At 46.8% G+C, this 15,759-nt stretch overlaps 1 protein-coding gene across 9 annotated transcripts; it reads left to right on the top strand.

The window, feature by feature from the left end:
* Positions 1-1,952: 1,952 nt before the first annotated feature.
* On the top strand, positions 1,953-13,851 carry RAPSN (receptor associated protein of the synapse). 9 transcript variants are annotated; one of them, XM_081538748.1, is made up of 9 exons: positions 1,953-2,273; positions 2,818-3,156; positions 10,157-10,315; positions 10,824-10,922; positions 11,004-11,126; positions 11,653-11,705; positions 12,784-12,873; positions 12,921-13,164; positions 13,540-13,851. In XM_081538748.1, exons 1-9 carry the CDS (start codon positions 2,082-2,084, stop codon positions 13,564-13,566), a joined length of 1,326 nt encoding a protein of 441 aa, XP_081394874.1. In that variant the 5' UTR covers positions 1,953-2,081; the 3' UTR covers positions 13,567-13,851. The 9 variants fall into 9 exon arrangements, with proteins under 9 accessions (XP_081394874.1, XP_081394875.1, XP_081394883.1 ...); XM_081538749.1 differs by lacking the exon at positions 12,784-12,873 and having other exon boundaries at positions 11,653-11,706; positions 12,965-13,164; XM_081538757.1 differs by lacking the exons at positions 2,818-3,156; positions 12,784-12,873 and having other exon boundaries at positions 11,653-11,706; positions 12,965-13,164.
* The last annotated feature ends 1,908 nt before the right edge of the window (positions 13,852-15,759 follow it).

Genomic DNA, 15,759 nt, shown 5'->3' with positions numbered 1-15,759 from the left:
GTGACTGCTAATGAGCGCAGAGCTTCTTTCCAGGGTGATGAAAATCTTCTGGTGTTAGTGCTAGATCAATGCTCGACTTTGTGCATACAGGCACACCTCAGAGATGCTGCGGGTCTGGTTCCAGACCGCCACAATAAAACAAACATCAGCATAAAACGTCACATGAGTATTTTGGTTTCCCAGTGCATACAAAAGTTATGTCTATGCTATATTGAAGTCTATTAAGTGTGCAATAGCATCATGTCTACAAAAACAATGTTCAGACCTAAACTGAAAAATACTTTATTGCTAAAATGCTAACCATCATCTGAGCCTTCAGTGACACATGGTAGTAACATCAAAGGTCACCGATTACAGGACATCCCTGGTGGTCCAGTGGTTAAGACTACGTGCTCCTAATGCAGTGGGCTCAGGTTCAGTCTCTGTCGGGAAACTGAGATCCCACGTGTCCTGCCCTCGATACGGCCAAAAAGTTAACAAAACAAAACGTAGCAAAAAAGCAAAGATGTTAAGCCAACAGCATTGATTACACATCACCATAAGAAACGTAAGAACGAAAGAGCTCCAGATACTGTGGGAACTGCCAAAATGCAACACAGAGACACAAAGTCAGCTTGTGCTCTTGGAAAAATGGTGCCGATAGACTTGCTCAATGCTGGGTTGCCGCAAACCTCCCATTTGTAAAAGACAAGCATCTGGGAACTGCAATAAAATGAGGGATGCTTGTGTGCTAAAAGCCACTGTCCATTCTGAAAGGACAACTTTGCCCTGGGGCAGGAAGGAGCCTGGTTTGCAGAGGGGGAAGAGAATGATGCAGTGAGATGAGCTGGTAATTTTGGCAGAGCCCTCTCTCAACCCCAGGAGCCTTCACGGGTCTGCCCGCTCCCTCTGTAAGACCTTGCCCTTCTCCATGGTGTCTGGCATTCCAGCTCATTATAAGGGACTCTTTCAAACTGGGATTGGAATTTTATATTTTTTGTTTGGTTTTTGTTTTTGTTTTTTGAGGTGAAGTAGAAAAGAATAGCTTTATTGCTTTGCCAGGCAAAGAGAGCCTCAGTGGACTAAAGCTCAAAACTGTGCATCCCTGAAACTGGATATTTTTTAAACCTTCAAAAACCAATTTCTGTTCCTCGTGGACAATTTGCCGTGGAGCAGACGAATGCTGCTTGAGATAACCTCTTGCTTATTGTCACGTAGTGTTTCCCGTGTATCAGGCACTGTTCCAAGTCCCAGCCAACTTCTAAGGTGTATAGTTCCAACAATCCGGTTAAGTGGGAACCATTACTCTCCTGTCCAAAGGCACGCTGCCCGTAGAACTAATAAATGGCAAAGGCAGCATTCAAAAGTTGGCAGCCTGGTCCAGGGTCCATGCTGTTACCCACTACACTATGCTGCTCATAGAACATCTATAGGTGAGGGTTTATTAGCCTATGACAGTTCCATTTTACAGATGAGGAAACTGAGGCCCAGAGTGGTGAGCAACTTGTTGGCTGGGATGGGCTGTGGGTTAGGACTCTGGGATGGGATGGGCCTGTGCACAGGTGTGTGGCTTCAGTGGCCAGTCACTCATAGAAGCAGAGCCGGGGAGGGTGGCTCTGGGGATGGTGGTAAGGTGGCAGAGGAGAGCTCAGAGCTGGGTACCTGCCCCAGCCTCCCTGCCGCCCATGTGCCCAGCTTCATCCCTGCTTCCTCTGACTCTCGGCCCACCCCGGGGGGTGGCTCCTTGGCAAGACTGCAGGGAGAGCCTGCCCTGCCAGGGGGCTCGGGGCCAGGGTCAGAGGTGCTAAAGAGACGCCCGGGGGGGTGCACCAGGGCAGGAGGGGGCAGGCACCTTCCTCCCAGCTTGGGGACGAGTGCAGCAGAGGCCCGCGTGACCTTGTGGCTGACATTCCTTGGAGGCCACGTGGCCCCAACTGGCAGGGACAGCTGTGCACAGGGGCCGGACCAGCTTTGTTCCCAGGGTGGCGCCCGCTCTCCATTCAGGCCCTACGCCTGCTCGGGGCTGGGTGGGCAGTGTGCGTTGGGGAAGGGGGGTCCCATGAGAGCCTAGAGGCACAGGGCCACCGGGGGTCTCTGGGAGGATGGGGCAGGACCAGACGAAACAGCAGATCGAGAAGGGGCTCCAGCTGTACCAGTCTAACCAGACAGAGAAGGCGCTGCAGGTGTGGATGAAGGTGCTGGAGAAGAGCTCAGACCTCGTGGGACGCTTCCGCGTCCTTGGTTGCCTGGTCACAGCCCACTCGGAGATGGGCCGCTACAAGGAGATGCTCAAGGTGGGAGCGTGCGGCCAGGCTGGGCAGATGGGGCCCGGCGGGGCTTCTCCCAGGCTTCCTGGCCCCCTCCCGCCTCCTCACACTCGCCCATATCCCTCAGGCTCTGAATCCTCCACATCTCAGGCCCTGGGTCTTAGATGCTCGCTCTTGGCTTTGGATTTGGGCCCGTGGCCTTGAGCTTTGGTGTCTGAGGTTCTCAGCCTCGGGGTTTGAGGCACTCAAGGCCAGGTCTCAGAGTCGAGGTTCCAGTCCTCTCGTATGGGGTTCTGAGTCTAAGCCTGGGGGGTGGCCACTGGCTCCAGGTTCGAGGCTGGGGGGCTGGGAGGGTGATGGAGACTGCAGGCCAGGTTCGGGATGGAAGTTGAAAGCAGAGGGTCTGGGTTTGGGAGGTGAAGGCTCCCGAGCTGCAGCTTCCAGTCTGGCTGGGGAGCCCAACGCGTATCTGAGGCTAGGGGTGGGCGCTCCAGGTCTGAGGCTCTGGGCTGGTGCGGGGGGCTTGGAGGCGCAGAGGCTGAGCGCCCCGGCCCACCCCTGTGGTGGGCAGTTTGCTGTGGTCCAGATCGACACCGCCCGGGAGCTGGAGGACGCCAACTTCCTCCTGGAGAGCTACCTGAATCTGGCGCGCAGCAACGAGAAGCTGTGTGAGTTCCACAAGACCATCTCCTACTGCAAGACCTGCCTGGGCCTGCCTGGCACCAGGGCGGCTGCCCAGCTCGGAGGCCAGGTCAGCCTGAGCATGGGCAACGCCTTCCTGGGCCTCAGTCTCTTCCAGAAGGCCCTGGAGAGCTTCGAGAAGGCCCTGCGCTACGCCCACAACAATGACGATGCCATGCTTGAGTGCCGCGTCTGCTGCAGCCTGGGCAGCTTCTATGCTCAGGTCAAGGTGCGCCCTGGGGCCCCAGGGGAGGGCAGTGGAGGCCTTGGCTCCCGGAGAGCCTCCTAGGAGCTGTGCTCCCTGTTGCATCACCTCTTTCAGTCCTCCCATTTAAGTAGTGACGAGGCAGATGGGAGTCTGAGAAGAGAAAGACTTAGGCGGGAGGTAAAGACATGGCCAGGCTTCCCAGGTGGCACTAGTGGTAAAGAATCCACCCGTCAATGCAGGAGACATAAGAGATGCAAGTTCAATCCCTGGGTCAGGAAGATTCCCCTGGAGGAGGGCATGGCAACCCACTCCACTCTTCTTGCCTGGAGAATCCCATGGACAGAGGAGGCTGATGAGCCGCAGACTGCTGGGTTGCAGAGTCAGACACAAGTGAGGTGACCCAGCACGCAGAGATGTGGTCAGGCAGGGCAGAGCCAAAATTCGAGCTTCAATCTGTCTGACTTCCTGGGGGAGTGGGAAGCTCCTATGTGAGGACAGGCCTTAAACCTGTAGTACCACGTGTTTGCTGTGTGATCTTAGGCAAATCACTTCTCGCCAAAGCTATGAAATGAAGGCGAATGGAACCCGCCTTATAACATGGTTGTAAGGATTCATTCATCAAACCCGTATTGAGTATCTATTGTATCCCAGGCACTGTTGATCAGGATACAGCAGTGAAAATAACAGCCAAGTGCCTGGGCTCATAAAGCTTGCTTTCTAGCTGGGGGAGGAAGTTGAATAAAAATAATCAGCAAACCCAAGTATACAGTGTTTTGGAAAGTGGTTAGGAAAAAGGGGAGCAAGAGAAGGGGGTTGGAAGGGCTGAGGAGGGGGTGTTGCAAGTTCAAACAGGGTGGTAGGGGTGATGTCTGATGACTTGGAGAAGAGGGTGAGCCATGCAGAAATCTGGCAAAAGAATGAACAGGAGGGAACGGTTAAAGCACAGCTCTGCTCTTAGGGGAGCTTACCTTGCATATTCCAGGACGGAGGCCAGCGTGGCTGTCGCAGGTGTGTGAGAGAAGATAGGAGGTGGTGGGGTCAGGGAGGTAAGGGGAAAGGGAGATAGCCGAGTGAGAAGAAGCTGATGGAGCCAGTGACCTCAGGCTTCTGGTCCTGAGCATTTGCTCTCCTTCCTCCAGACATCCAGGCTGCGCTTGGCCCATGGGGCATGTCAGCGCCTGGCACATCGTAGATGCCTAATAAACCTTGTGAAAGTCAAAGTGTGAAAGTGTTAGTCACTCAGTTGTGTCCAACTCTTTGCGATCCCATGGACTGTAACCCACAAGGCTTCTCTGTCCATGGAATTCTCCAGGCAAGAACACTGGAGTGGGTAGCCATTCTCTTCTCCAGGGGATCGTCCCCAGCCAGGGATCAAACCCCCATCTCTTAAGTTTCCTGCATTGGTAGGCAGATTCTTTACCACTAGCTCCACCTGGGAAAGCAGTTGGGTGTGATGAAATGAGGGTCATCCATGGATTGATGGATCATCCTTCATTTAAGGATTTTGTTTTCAGCAATAAGACATCTGGGGAAGACATTCTGTGAGATCAAATTGGATTGGAGAGACATAGCAGTGTTTTAAAACCTTTTTTTATTATGAAGAAAATTAACCATACAGGAATGCATAGAGGATAATATAATGAATCATCATATACCGGCTACTTATATTTAACAATTATTAATATTTTGCCATGCTTGACTTACATATTTTTCACTGAAGTGTTGTGATATAAAATTATATCACATTATATCCCATACATCATGGGACTTCCTTGGTGACCCAGTGGCTGAGACTCTACCCTCCCAGTGCAGGGAGCTGGGGTTAGATCCCTGGTCAGGGAACTGGATCCCGTATGCTGCAACTGAGAGTTTGCATGCTGCAACTAAAGACCTGGAGCAGCCAGATAAATAATTTATTTTAAAAATTATACACATCACAAAGTTCTACCCAGAAGTAGTTCAGTATGCATTTCTGAGGAATAAAAAGACCATTTTCTGGTATAAGGACACTTTGTTATATAATCACAATACTATTCTCACACACACCATGGTGAACAATTATCTCTTAAATTTCTCTGTTTATCCTGAAAATACGCCTTTACCCTCAGCTTGTTTGAACTGGAACACAAACAAGAACCACACATTGCAGCGGTTATCATGTCACTTTCAATAGGAAGTTAATACACTACTCTTTATTCTCCATGATTTACTGAAGAAGCCAGATTAATACTCCATCTCATTGTCTCATTGCTTCCACAAGGACTCACATAGGCTGTTTCTTTGTCTCCATTACTCTCTATGAACGAGAATTTAAAAAATGACTTGGTAAGATCTAGGTCACGCATTTAAAAAAAAATTTTTTTTTAATGTGGACCATTTTTGAAGCCTTTATTGAATTCGTTACAATATTGTTTATGTTTTGGTTTTTTGGCCACAAAGCATGGGGGATCTTAGCTGCACAACCAAGGACTGAAGCTGCACCCCCTGCATTGAAAGGGGAAGTTTCAACCGCTGGACCCCCAGGGAAGTCCTGTAGGTCATGCATTTCTGGTGAGAACCTACACAGGCAGGACTGCGTGCTTTATAAGACACCATATTGACATCTGAGCAAGCGACCACCTGATCCCACTGTTTTCAGCTTTGCCTTCTTCCTTGCAAGACCAGGAGGTTAACTTGTGGGGTGACACTTTGGTTGTGAATATTCAGTTCTGCAACAGTGTTTTCCATAACGGTTTGAGTATTTGTTGATGTCTGTTGCCTGAATCAGTTCTGTCAACTCTCATGAAATGGCGACTTCCAAGTTCTATGAAGCCTTCTACAATTATTAGCTGGGATTTTCCTATAAGGAAGAACTTTCCCTCATTAATTAGAGCTAGCTGATTACTCTGAAATACAGTTCCTAAAGGAAAGGTAGGTAAATCCTTTGTCCCTCTCCTTTAGTCGCCATGTTTCAGGATAACGAGTTGATGTGATAGTTGACTCCAATGATCACACTTGTTTTCCTTCCTCTTTTTGGTATTTTATCATGTAATCTTGGACTTAAAAAAATAATCAGTATTCTTCAGTCATTTGCAATCATTGTTCCTTTTGATACTCACGTTATCTTAATTTTAGTCAGTGGAATTCTCTTCAGCATGACCCCTGTCCTTTTGACGAGACTTCCTTTAGTCTTTGAAAGAAAGCGTTCTTGTTTTCTGGCACAATAGCCTGTCCCATGGTATTGTGTACAGTCGCCCCTTGGTATCCTCAGGGGATTTGTTCCAGCATCCCTGACGACACCAAAATCCGGGAATGCTCAAGTCTCTTGTATAATATGGTGTAGTGTTTTCATAGAACCTACATAGATGGCTGCAGGGGGTCTCAGTTGTGGCACCAGGGATCAGACCCGGACACCCTGCGTTGGGAGTCTAGAGTCTTACCACTGGACCACCAGGGAGGTCCCCCCTCCTATATTCTTTAAATCATTTCTTGTTGGTGGTGTTTTAGTCACTAAGTCGAGTCCTACCCTTTTGCGACCCCATGGACTGTAGCTTGTCAGGCTCCTCTGTCCGTGGGATTCTCCAGGCAAGAATACTGGAGTGGGTTGCCATTTCCTTCTCCAGGAGATCTTCCCCACCCAGGGATCGAACCTGCGTCATTGGCAGGCAGATTCTTTTCCACTGAGCCACCAAGGAAGCCCAGATTATTTATAAAACCTAATACACTGTAAATGCTAGGTTAATAGTCAGGTGCCTGGCAACTCCAAGCTTTGCCTTTTTGGAACTTTCTGGACTTTTTTCCCCCAATTATTTCAAGCTCTGATTGGATGTGGAAACCTTGGGTCTGGAGGGCCCACTGTGCTTCCCGCTCCAGAGCTGTAAAGGCCGGAGGTGGGCTCTCAGGATGCTCATTGCCACTGGCTTTTTATTGCTACTAAATTTCCTCAGTTTCGAGGACAATTGGACTTTATACTGAAATCTCCAACTCAAATCTAATGTTTCAGGATTTTCTTTATTTCAAACTTGATTCTTTTATTCTCTTAGGCTGAAAATCTTGGTTTCTAACAACATAACCTACTTTATCTTACAAAGTACACAAAATAATTTCAAAAGACAATATACCACTATTACTGAAAAAAAAAAAGATGACAAATGAGGTTTAAGATTTCTCTGCTGTTCTTTTATCTTTATGATACATCCACTATGGTTGAAGTGTTCAAGTGTTATCTGTTAAGGTCATTTGAAATAACACTTTTTCTGTATGGTTATATTAACAAGAGATTATATAATATATTATGGCAATTATGAAATCATCATAATATATTATAATGTACCTTAATTACACTATAATTAATTAGAATTATATTATAATTATATATTATATTTTAATTCTATATAGAATATATAGAATATATAATACAATATATAATATATATTATATAGTTTATATTTTATATTTATATAAAAATGTTTATATATTTATATGAATATTTATATATATTTTATATATTTATATTATATATATTTTTATGTTTATATAATATGATATATAATATATATAATATAATATATATTATGTAGTTTATATTTTGTATTTATATAATATATTATAATAATATGTTTATATATATTAAATATATATTAATATTTATATATTATTATATGATATATAATAATATATAATGATATATAATAATTATATATAATAATATTATTGTTAATAATAATATATCTATAATAATAATATGATACATAATATATAATAGAATCATATATATAATTATAATATAATATATAATTAATATATAATATATAATTAATATATAATTGTAATATAATATATAATATAAATATATAATATATAATATATTATAATATATATTATATAATTATATATAATCATATATATTATATAATAGAATCATATAATAAAATATGATATATTATTATATATGATTCTATTATATATATTATGTATATAATATAATACTATAATAATATATAGCATAATAATATAATATGATATATAATATATAATATATAATCATATATAATTATATATTATATATCATATCTATAATATATACTAATATATATGATATAAATTATATGTCATATATATCATATAAATTATATATATTATATACCATATAGTATATTATATATTTATATATAACATTATATATTATATATCATATAGTTATATATGAATATATATGATATTATATATAATTATATATGTAATTATTATAATTATATTATAATTTATTATAATATATTGTATATATTATATGTAAAATATAATAGTAATATATATAATTATTATATAGAATATAATAAGTATATAATAATTATTATAATAATATATTATATAATATATAATAATACAGTATATAATATGTATAATAATATATAATATAAATATATATAATATATAATATATATCATATATCATATATCATATAATATAATATTCTATATATATCATATAAATTATATATGATATATATAATTATATATATTATATGTGTTATGTATAATATATATTGTTATATATAATATAATAATATATATTATATAATATATATAATATATAATATGTATAATGATATATAATATATAAATACATATATAATATTTATCACATATAATATATTATATAATATATAATATTCTATAATATTCTATATATCATATAAATTATATATATGATCTATTATATATAATTACATATATTATGATATAGTATATATTGTTATATATTATATATAATTATATATATTATGATATATTATGTATTGTTATATATAATACAATATGTAATTATATATAATAATATATAAATAACATATACTATATACTATATAGTATATTATATATATTATATTATATTATTATATATAATTATATATTAAACATATATATGCTATATATATCATATATTATAATTATATTATAATTAATTATATATTAATTTTAATTATATTAAGTTAAGGTCATTTAGTTTCCATTTTCTAATCTTAGGCTTTTTAAAATTACATTTCCTAGTTTTAAGTTTGTAAAACATTTACATGGCTTCGAATTAAAAAGTACGTTGTACAAATTAAGTATATTAGAAACAGGTTTTTATCGGGGTTACCGAGAGTTCTCTTTGGGTCATATTAGCTTGTTCGGTATCAGATAAACATTCAAGTAGGTGTTCTACAAAAAGGAGCAGAGAAGCAGGGTTATAGTAGAATGGGACATGAAGTCAAAGGTGCTTGTTTGGTTTTTATTTTGTTTTTCACCTGAGGTAAGAAACACCAGACTGTTTTTGCGGTGACGGGATGATTCCGCAGAGAGACTGGGTGAGGGTCCCCGGGCCCGCGTGGGGGGCGTTTCTTTAGGGGCCGAAGGGAGGCGGTGCGGGAGCAGGCCGGTGGGCTGGGCGGAGGAGGTGTGCGGGAGCCCGCCTCTGATGTCCCTCTGTTTCCTAGCGGAGTGCACAGTGGGTTCACGCGCTCGTAACTGGCAGGTTGAGAAGACGTTTGGACGTTTGAGGAGAAGGAAAGGGGGAGAGAATGATGTCTCTGCCTCAGTGAATCTGTCCTAGGCTCTTGGGGCCGACTCTGCTGGCAGCCCGTCACCCAGCCTTCAGAGATGCCCGGCCGCCAGGAGGCAAGCGCCAGCAGGGGGTCAGGGTGGGCTCTGACCCCACCACCACGCTTCTGTGCATCTCTGCAGGCCACGGGCCCAGCCGGGACTGGCTGAGAGGGGAAGCCAGTTGCCTTTCTTGCTTCTCATTCTCATTCATTCACTCAACAAATACTTTCTGAGCCAGGAACTGTGCTAGGCTCTTGCCATACGTCGGCAAACCAGACGAAAACGCTTGCATTCATGGAGCCCACCCCTTTTCAAGGCTGTTCCCTCTGCCTGGATCACGGCTTTCCTGGACAGCAGAATAAATGAATGAAAGAACATGCGATGGAGCGCTCCACTTAGGGGCAGCTCCGGCCACTCAGCATGCGCCCTCCCATCCCGGCCCCTCCCTTTGTCCCCTGCAGGACTACGAGAAAGCCCTGTTCTTCCCCTGCAAGGCTGCAGAGCTCGTCAACGACTATGGCAAAGGCTGGAGCCTCAAGTACCGGGCCATGAGCCAGTATCACATGGCTGTAGCCTATCGCCTGCTGGGCCACCTGGGCAGCGCCATGGAGTGCTGTGAGGTGGGGCGCAGGGAAAGGGGGCGGGCGGGGCCTGGGCCCGGGGCTTCTTCCTGCCTGCTCAGCCCACGGAGGCCCCCCAAGGCTGGCTCCTGGTCCCCCCTCTCTACAGCTGAGCCCCTGAAGGATGCGTTTGCTCCCCTCACCCGGTCTGCCCCAAATCTCATTCCCCTATAGTCTGTTCTCAGCAGAGGGGGCTTTCCTCTGCTCCCTGCCCAATACCCACTCTGTGGGACACTTTTAAAGTGGAAGCGAGCCAGTCTCTGGAGTTCCACCGACCTAGGTGGGAATCCCAGCTTTGCCACTTAATTACCTGGTGACCTCAGTCAAGCCACTTTCGCTCTCAGAGCCTCAGTCTCCAGGGCTGTCAGTCCTCAGCGGTGCGATGCACCGGGCCTCAGCACCAGGAAAGGGGTACTGGGCTCTGAGGGTGTCAGAGGGGCCCACGGGGCGAGAATGCCTCTGGGGCAGGGGGCAGGCATGCAGGCCTGAGGGACCGGCTCCGTCGCAGGAGTCTATGAAGATCGCGCTGCAGCACGGGGACCGTCCGCTGCAGGCTCTCTGCCTGCTCTGCTTTGCTGACATCCACCGGAGCCGCGGGGACCTGGAGGTGAGGTCACCGGGATGCAGGGGGAGGCGGTGTGAGCCGGGCCTGGCCTGCCTGATCGCACCCCCCAACTCGGCTGCGCAGACAGCCTTCCCCAGGTACGACTCCGCCATGAGCATCATGACCGAGATCGGGAACCGCCTGGGGCAGGTGCAGGTGTTGCTGGGCGTGGCCAAGTGCTGGGTGGCCAGGAAGGCACTGGACAAGGTGAGGGGGACCCCTGTCCTGCGGCCCCCAGCTCCCCCCAGCGCTCCCACACGTCAGCCAACGGTGTGTGGGTCTGCTTCCCGACTGGGCTCTTTCAGACCCCTCGTCCAGTATCAGCCTCACCCCAGTTCTGTGAGGCCAGGGCATCCCAGGTCACTTTCCAGGCTCAGAGCAGGGCGTGACTGGCCCAATCACTCAGCTCGTAAAGGGCCAGACTTGGGGTTGGAACTCCAGATGCTTGAAGTGCCTCCTACAATTTCACATGTAGTAGGAAACCCACGGCAGTATTCTTGCCTGGAAAATTTCACGGGCAGAGTCTGGCGGGCAGCAAGAGGTTGCAAAGGGTCGGACACGACTGAACAACAGAGCCTAATTTTGCAAACCTCCCGTGAGATAGGAATGCTCTTCCCATTCGGTATCCAAGTAAACTGAGGCAGCTCAGGCCAGTGTACCCCAGCCCCGCCCCTCCCTGCCCTTCCTTCCCTACAAGCCAAGGCCTCCGTCCGACGGCCGTCTCCCCTTCCAGGCTCTGGATGCCATTGAGAGAGCCCAGGACCTGGCTGAGGAGGTGGGGAACAAGGTCAGACCTGATTCCGTCTGCCGGGTTTCGATTCAAGAGCCCAAGGTGGGATCTCGGGTGGGTGGGAGGGGGAGGCCCCCCACCAGCCTGCTCGTGCCCTGAGTGCCTCCTGATCTCTAGGAACTGCCCCCAGTCACCCCCCTACCCTGGCTATTTCTCCTCCACTCAGAGAGCCCTTCAAGGGGGCAGGGCAAGAGTTCCATAGCTTGGGGGAGATCAGAATTCCTCAGAGGTTTCTTTCTTTTTGGCTGTGCTGGGTCTTCATTGCTGCTTGGGCTTTTTTCTGGTTGCGGTGCATGGGCTTCTCCCTGCCCAGCTGGCTTCCCTTGTTGGGGAGCACATCTAGGGCACCTGGGCTTCGGAAGGTGCGGCCTCCTGAGCTCTAGGGCACGTGCTCAGTACCTGTGGGCACAGCCTTAGTTGCTCCAAGGCATGTGGGATCTTCCCAGATCAGGGATCGAACCTGCATCCCCTGCACTGGCAGGCCGATTTTTCACCACTGCGCCACCAGGGAAGCCCCCCTCAGATGTTTCTTGATTGTCATTAAGACTCTGCCACCGATAGGGAGGTGGGCACCCCAGGGCTCTTGTAGCTGTGGGTTCCAGGACTCACTGGCTTCCTGCAAACAGCAAACCCCCTTTTACAGAAGAGGAAAGCGAGGCTCAGAGAGATGCTCAAGGTCACACACCTGGTAACTGACCTGTGTTAACTGAACAGCCTGTGTTCTTCCCACAGTCTATGTGGCCTCTTCAAATTTCATCATCCTATCCAAACCTTTAAATGTTGAAAACAGCCTCAGAGTCTTCTAGAAGATGTGCATTTCTCAGAGGTCAGGGCACAGTCCTGTTAAAAAGCCAAACATATCTGCCTTCTGGCTTACCCAAATATCTCACCTTCTTCAAAAATGCTGATGAGCTGCTGTGGGTATGCAATTAACAGAAACAGGAAAGCAAATTAACGAGTAGGGTGTCAAGGCAGCAGGTCCGGTCAATAAAAATCCTTCAAAAACATGAGGTCCCCAGTCGCTTCTAGGAGTAAGGATCACTGATTCCACCGACCCCCTCATTCGGCGTGAAGGGAAGCTAAGGCTCAGAGAGGGCTAGATGTTTTTCCTAGGTCCTTCAGCAAGGCGGGACCGCGGCCAGGACAGGGCCCCCCGTGTACTGAGCGCCCTGTGGCCCCGGGCAGACAGACAGCGTCTCGTCTTGGGGCAGCTGCTCACGGGCACTGACCTGGTCTTGTCTGCCCCCCGCTGCAGCTGGGCCAGCTGAAGCTGCACTGCCTGAGCGAGGGCATCTACCGCAGCAAAGGGCTGCAGCGGGAGCTGCGTGCCCACGTCGTGCGCTTCCACGAGTGCGTGGAGGAGACCGAGCTCTACTGCGGCCTGTGCGGCGAGTCCATCGGCGAGAAGAACAGCCGTCTGCAGGCCCTGCCCTGCTCCCACATCTTCCACCTCAGGTGAGCGCCCTGCCGGCGGCCCTCGGGGGCTCCCTGGGGCCTAATCACACTTAGGCTGGGCTTTCGGCCTCCCGGGTGCCTGTTCTAAGAGTTTCCTGTCTAATAACTCCTCCAACCCCCCCAGCAGCCCTGTTGTTCTCCCCAAAGAGACCACAGAGACTTCTCGAAGGTCATGGGAGAGCGACACCCAGGGCCAGAGGTGCCTCCGTCACCCATGCCTGATGCCTGGCCCAGGCTCTGGCCTGCAGGCCTCCCAGGCACAGGGCCAGGGGTCAGCAGGGCTGCCTGCTGCGGGGAAGGGAGGAGGGAGCCGGGTCCATGGTGGGTGGCCAGGCCGGCCGAGTGGACAGCGCCCTTTGCCCCTCCCACCCCAAGGTGCCTGCAGAACAACGGGACACGTAGCTGCCCCAACTGCCGCCGCTCGTCCATGAAGCCTGGCTTCGTGTGACCCAGCAGGTGGTGGACTTCACCTCGCCTCCCCTGCTCTTTCTCTGCCCTCACGCTGGAGGGCCCAACCGGCTGAGCCCCCTGCCATGCCTGTTTACTCCTGGGGCAATGGCCAGGGGGCATCCTGTGGCCTCAGTCAGGGCCCAGGGCCTGCCCACCGCTGCTCTGCCAGGCCCAGCTGCCCTCTCCCGCCTCTCTGGACTTTGCTCTTTCTAGAAAAATAAAGCCGTTTGTACCTGGTCTCAGTGATTTGGACTTTCCTCGCCCACGGTCTGCCCAAGGGTGGGGGAGAGCGGGCTTCCCAGACACCCCTGTCTCTCTGCACACATGAACGAGTGCTTCCACCGCCCTTCCAGCTTCTCGGGCTGCAGTGGGAGCCAGAGGCAAGATCCTGCTGGTGAACAGCGCCTTTAAGTGCTGACACGCAGGGGTGGGCAAGAGCATGCATTACAGAGTTAACACGGCAAACCAGCCACACAGAAAGTCTGTCAGAGGACTCCCCTGGTGGTCCAGTGGGTAAGAATCTGCCTGCCAATGCAGGGGACACGGGTTCGATTCCTGGTCCGGGGAGATTCCACAGGGCGACTAGGTCCATGCATCACAACTACTGAGCCTGCGCTCTACAACAAGACGGTAGCCCCCAGTCTCTGCAACTAGAGAAAGCCTGCACGCAGCAATGAAGACCCAGGGCAGCCAATAAATAAGCAGAATAAATTTTATGTTTTTAATGGAAGGATAATTGGTTTACAATATTGTGTTGGTTTCTGCCATACATCAACACGAATCAGCCATAGGTATACATATGTCCCCTCTCTAAAAAAAATAAAAGAAAAAAAGACTATTTTAGTCAGCTCAGGCTGCCATAACACAATATCATACACTGGGTGGCTAAAATAATCGAAATTTATTTCCTCGCAGTTTTGGAGATTGGAAGTGCAAAATCAAGGTGCCGGCAGGATTGGTCCCTGCCCCTCTTCCTGGCTTTCAGACAGCCCTTTCTCAGTGTCCTTGCATGGTGTTTTCTCTTTGCTTACATGTAGAGAGGAGAGAGCAAGATTTCCCTCTCTTTAATCCCATCATGAGGGCCCCACTCTCATGATCTAATCGAACCCTAATTACTTCCCAAATGTCCCATCTCCAAATACCTCACATTGCGGGTTAGAGCTTCAATGTATGAATTTGGAGGCAGGGATACAAAATTCAGTGCATAGTAATGATTAATTAGATTAAACAAAAATCCATACTGATGTTAATAAATGAACAAATTAAAATCTTAATATAAAAAAAGAATGGGATATTTACATAGTTTCAAAGTACTTCCTCACGAAATACTTGTTAATTTCAAGGGGAAAATCTCACCATGGAGAAGGTTTGTAGAACCAGATTAATCATTGAGAGAGATCGACATCTCCAGTAATGAAACAAAATAAAATCAGCTGCTACCTGAATGAACGGAGTGAGAAACTCAGCATCTCTTCTGTGAGGCTCCTGCAAAGATGAATCACGTGAACGTAAAATCATGAGGAAACACCAGATAAACACAAATGTAGAAATATTCTACAGGACTTCCCTGGTGGTCCAGTGGATAAGAATCCACCTGCCAATGCAGGGGACACGGATTCGATCCCTGGTCTGGAAGATTCCACGTGCCGTGGAGCAACTAAAGCCCCTGCACCAGGACTGCTGAGCCCACGCGCTGCAACTACTGAAGCCCGGGAGCCCTAGAGCCAGTTCCCTGCAACAAGAGACTGCAATGAGAAGCCCAACTGCAACTAGAGTGTAGCCCCCAGTCAGTGCAACTAGAGAAAGCCCATGAATAACAATGAAGACCTGCCGCAACTAAAGAATAAACACATTAATTAATTTTTAAAAACACTAGTAACGCCAGATTTTTTTTTTCAAAGAAATATCCTACAAAGTAACTGTAATCTTCCAAAGTGTCAAGGTCATGAAGCCAGGGAAAGACTGAGAAACAATCCCAGATTGAAAGAAACTAAAGCCGTACAACTAAATACAAGGCCTGATTCTGATCTTGATTCTGGACCGAATCCAAGTCTGAATGCAGTCTGTCCTTTAACGCTGTGAAGAACATTACTGGGACAAGTGATGAAATTTGAATGGAGTCTAAGGGTTAGATGGTAGAAACAT

Source organism: Giraffa tippelskirchi, chromosome 11, assembly GCF_054371585.1.
Source record: "Giraffa tippelskirchi isolate mGirTip1 chromosome 11, T2T-mGirTip1v1.2.pri, whole genome shotgun sequence".
In the NCBI taxonomy this organism is placed as follows: domain Eukaryota; kingdom Metazoa; phylum Chordata; class Mammalia; order Artiodactyla; family Giraffidae; genus Giraffa; species Giraffa tippelskirchi.
Note: the sequence above shows the minus strand (reverse complement) of the source record. Positions and strands in the feature narration are given on the sequence as shown.

Excerpts from the sequence above, each read along its gene's own strand:
- RAPSN (XM_081538748.1), top strand. The coding sequence starts at position 2,082 with ATGGGGCAGGACCAGACGAAACAGCAGATCGAGAAGGGGCTCCAGCTG. Across the intron at positions 3,157-10,156 it reads GCTTCTATGCTCAGGTCAAG|GACTACGAGAAAGCCCTGTT; the intron begins GTGCGCCCTGGG and ends TGTCCCCTGCAG. Across the intron at positions 12,874-12,920 it reads CAGGGCCCCCCGTGTACTGA|CTGCTCACGGGCACTGACCT; the intron begins GCGCCCTGTGGC and ends GTCTTGGGGCAG.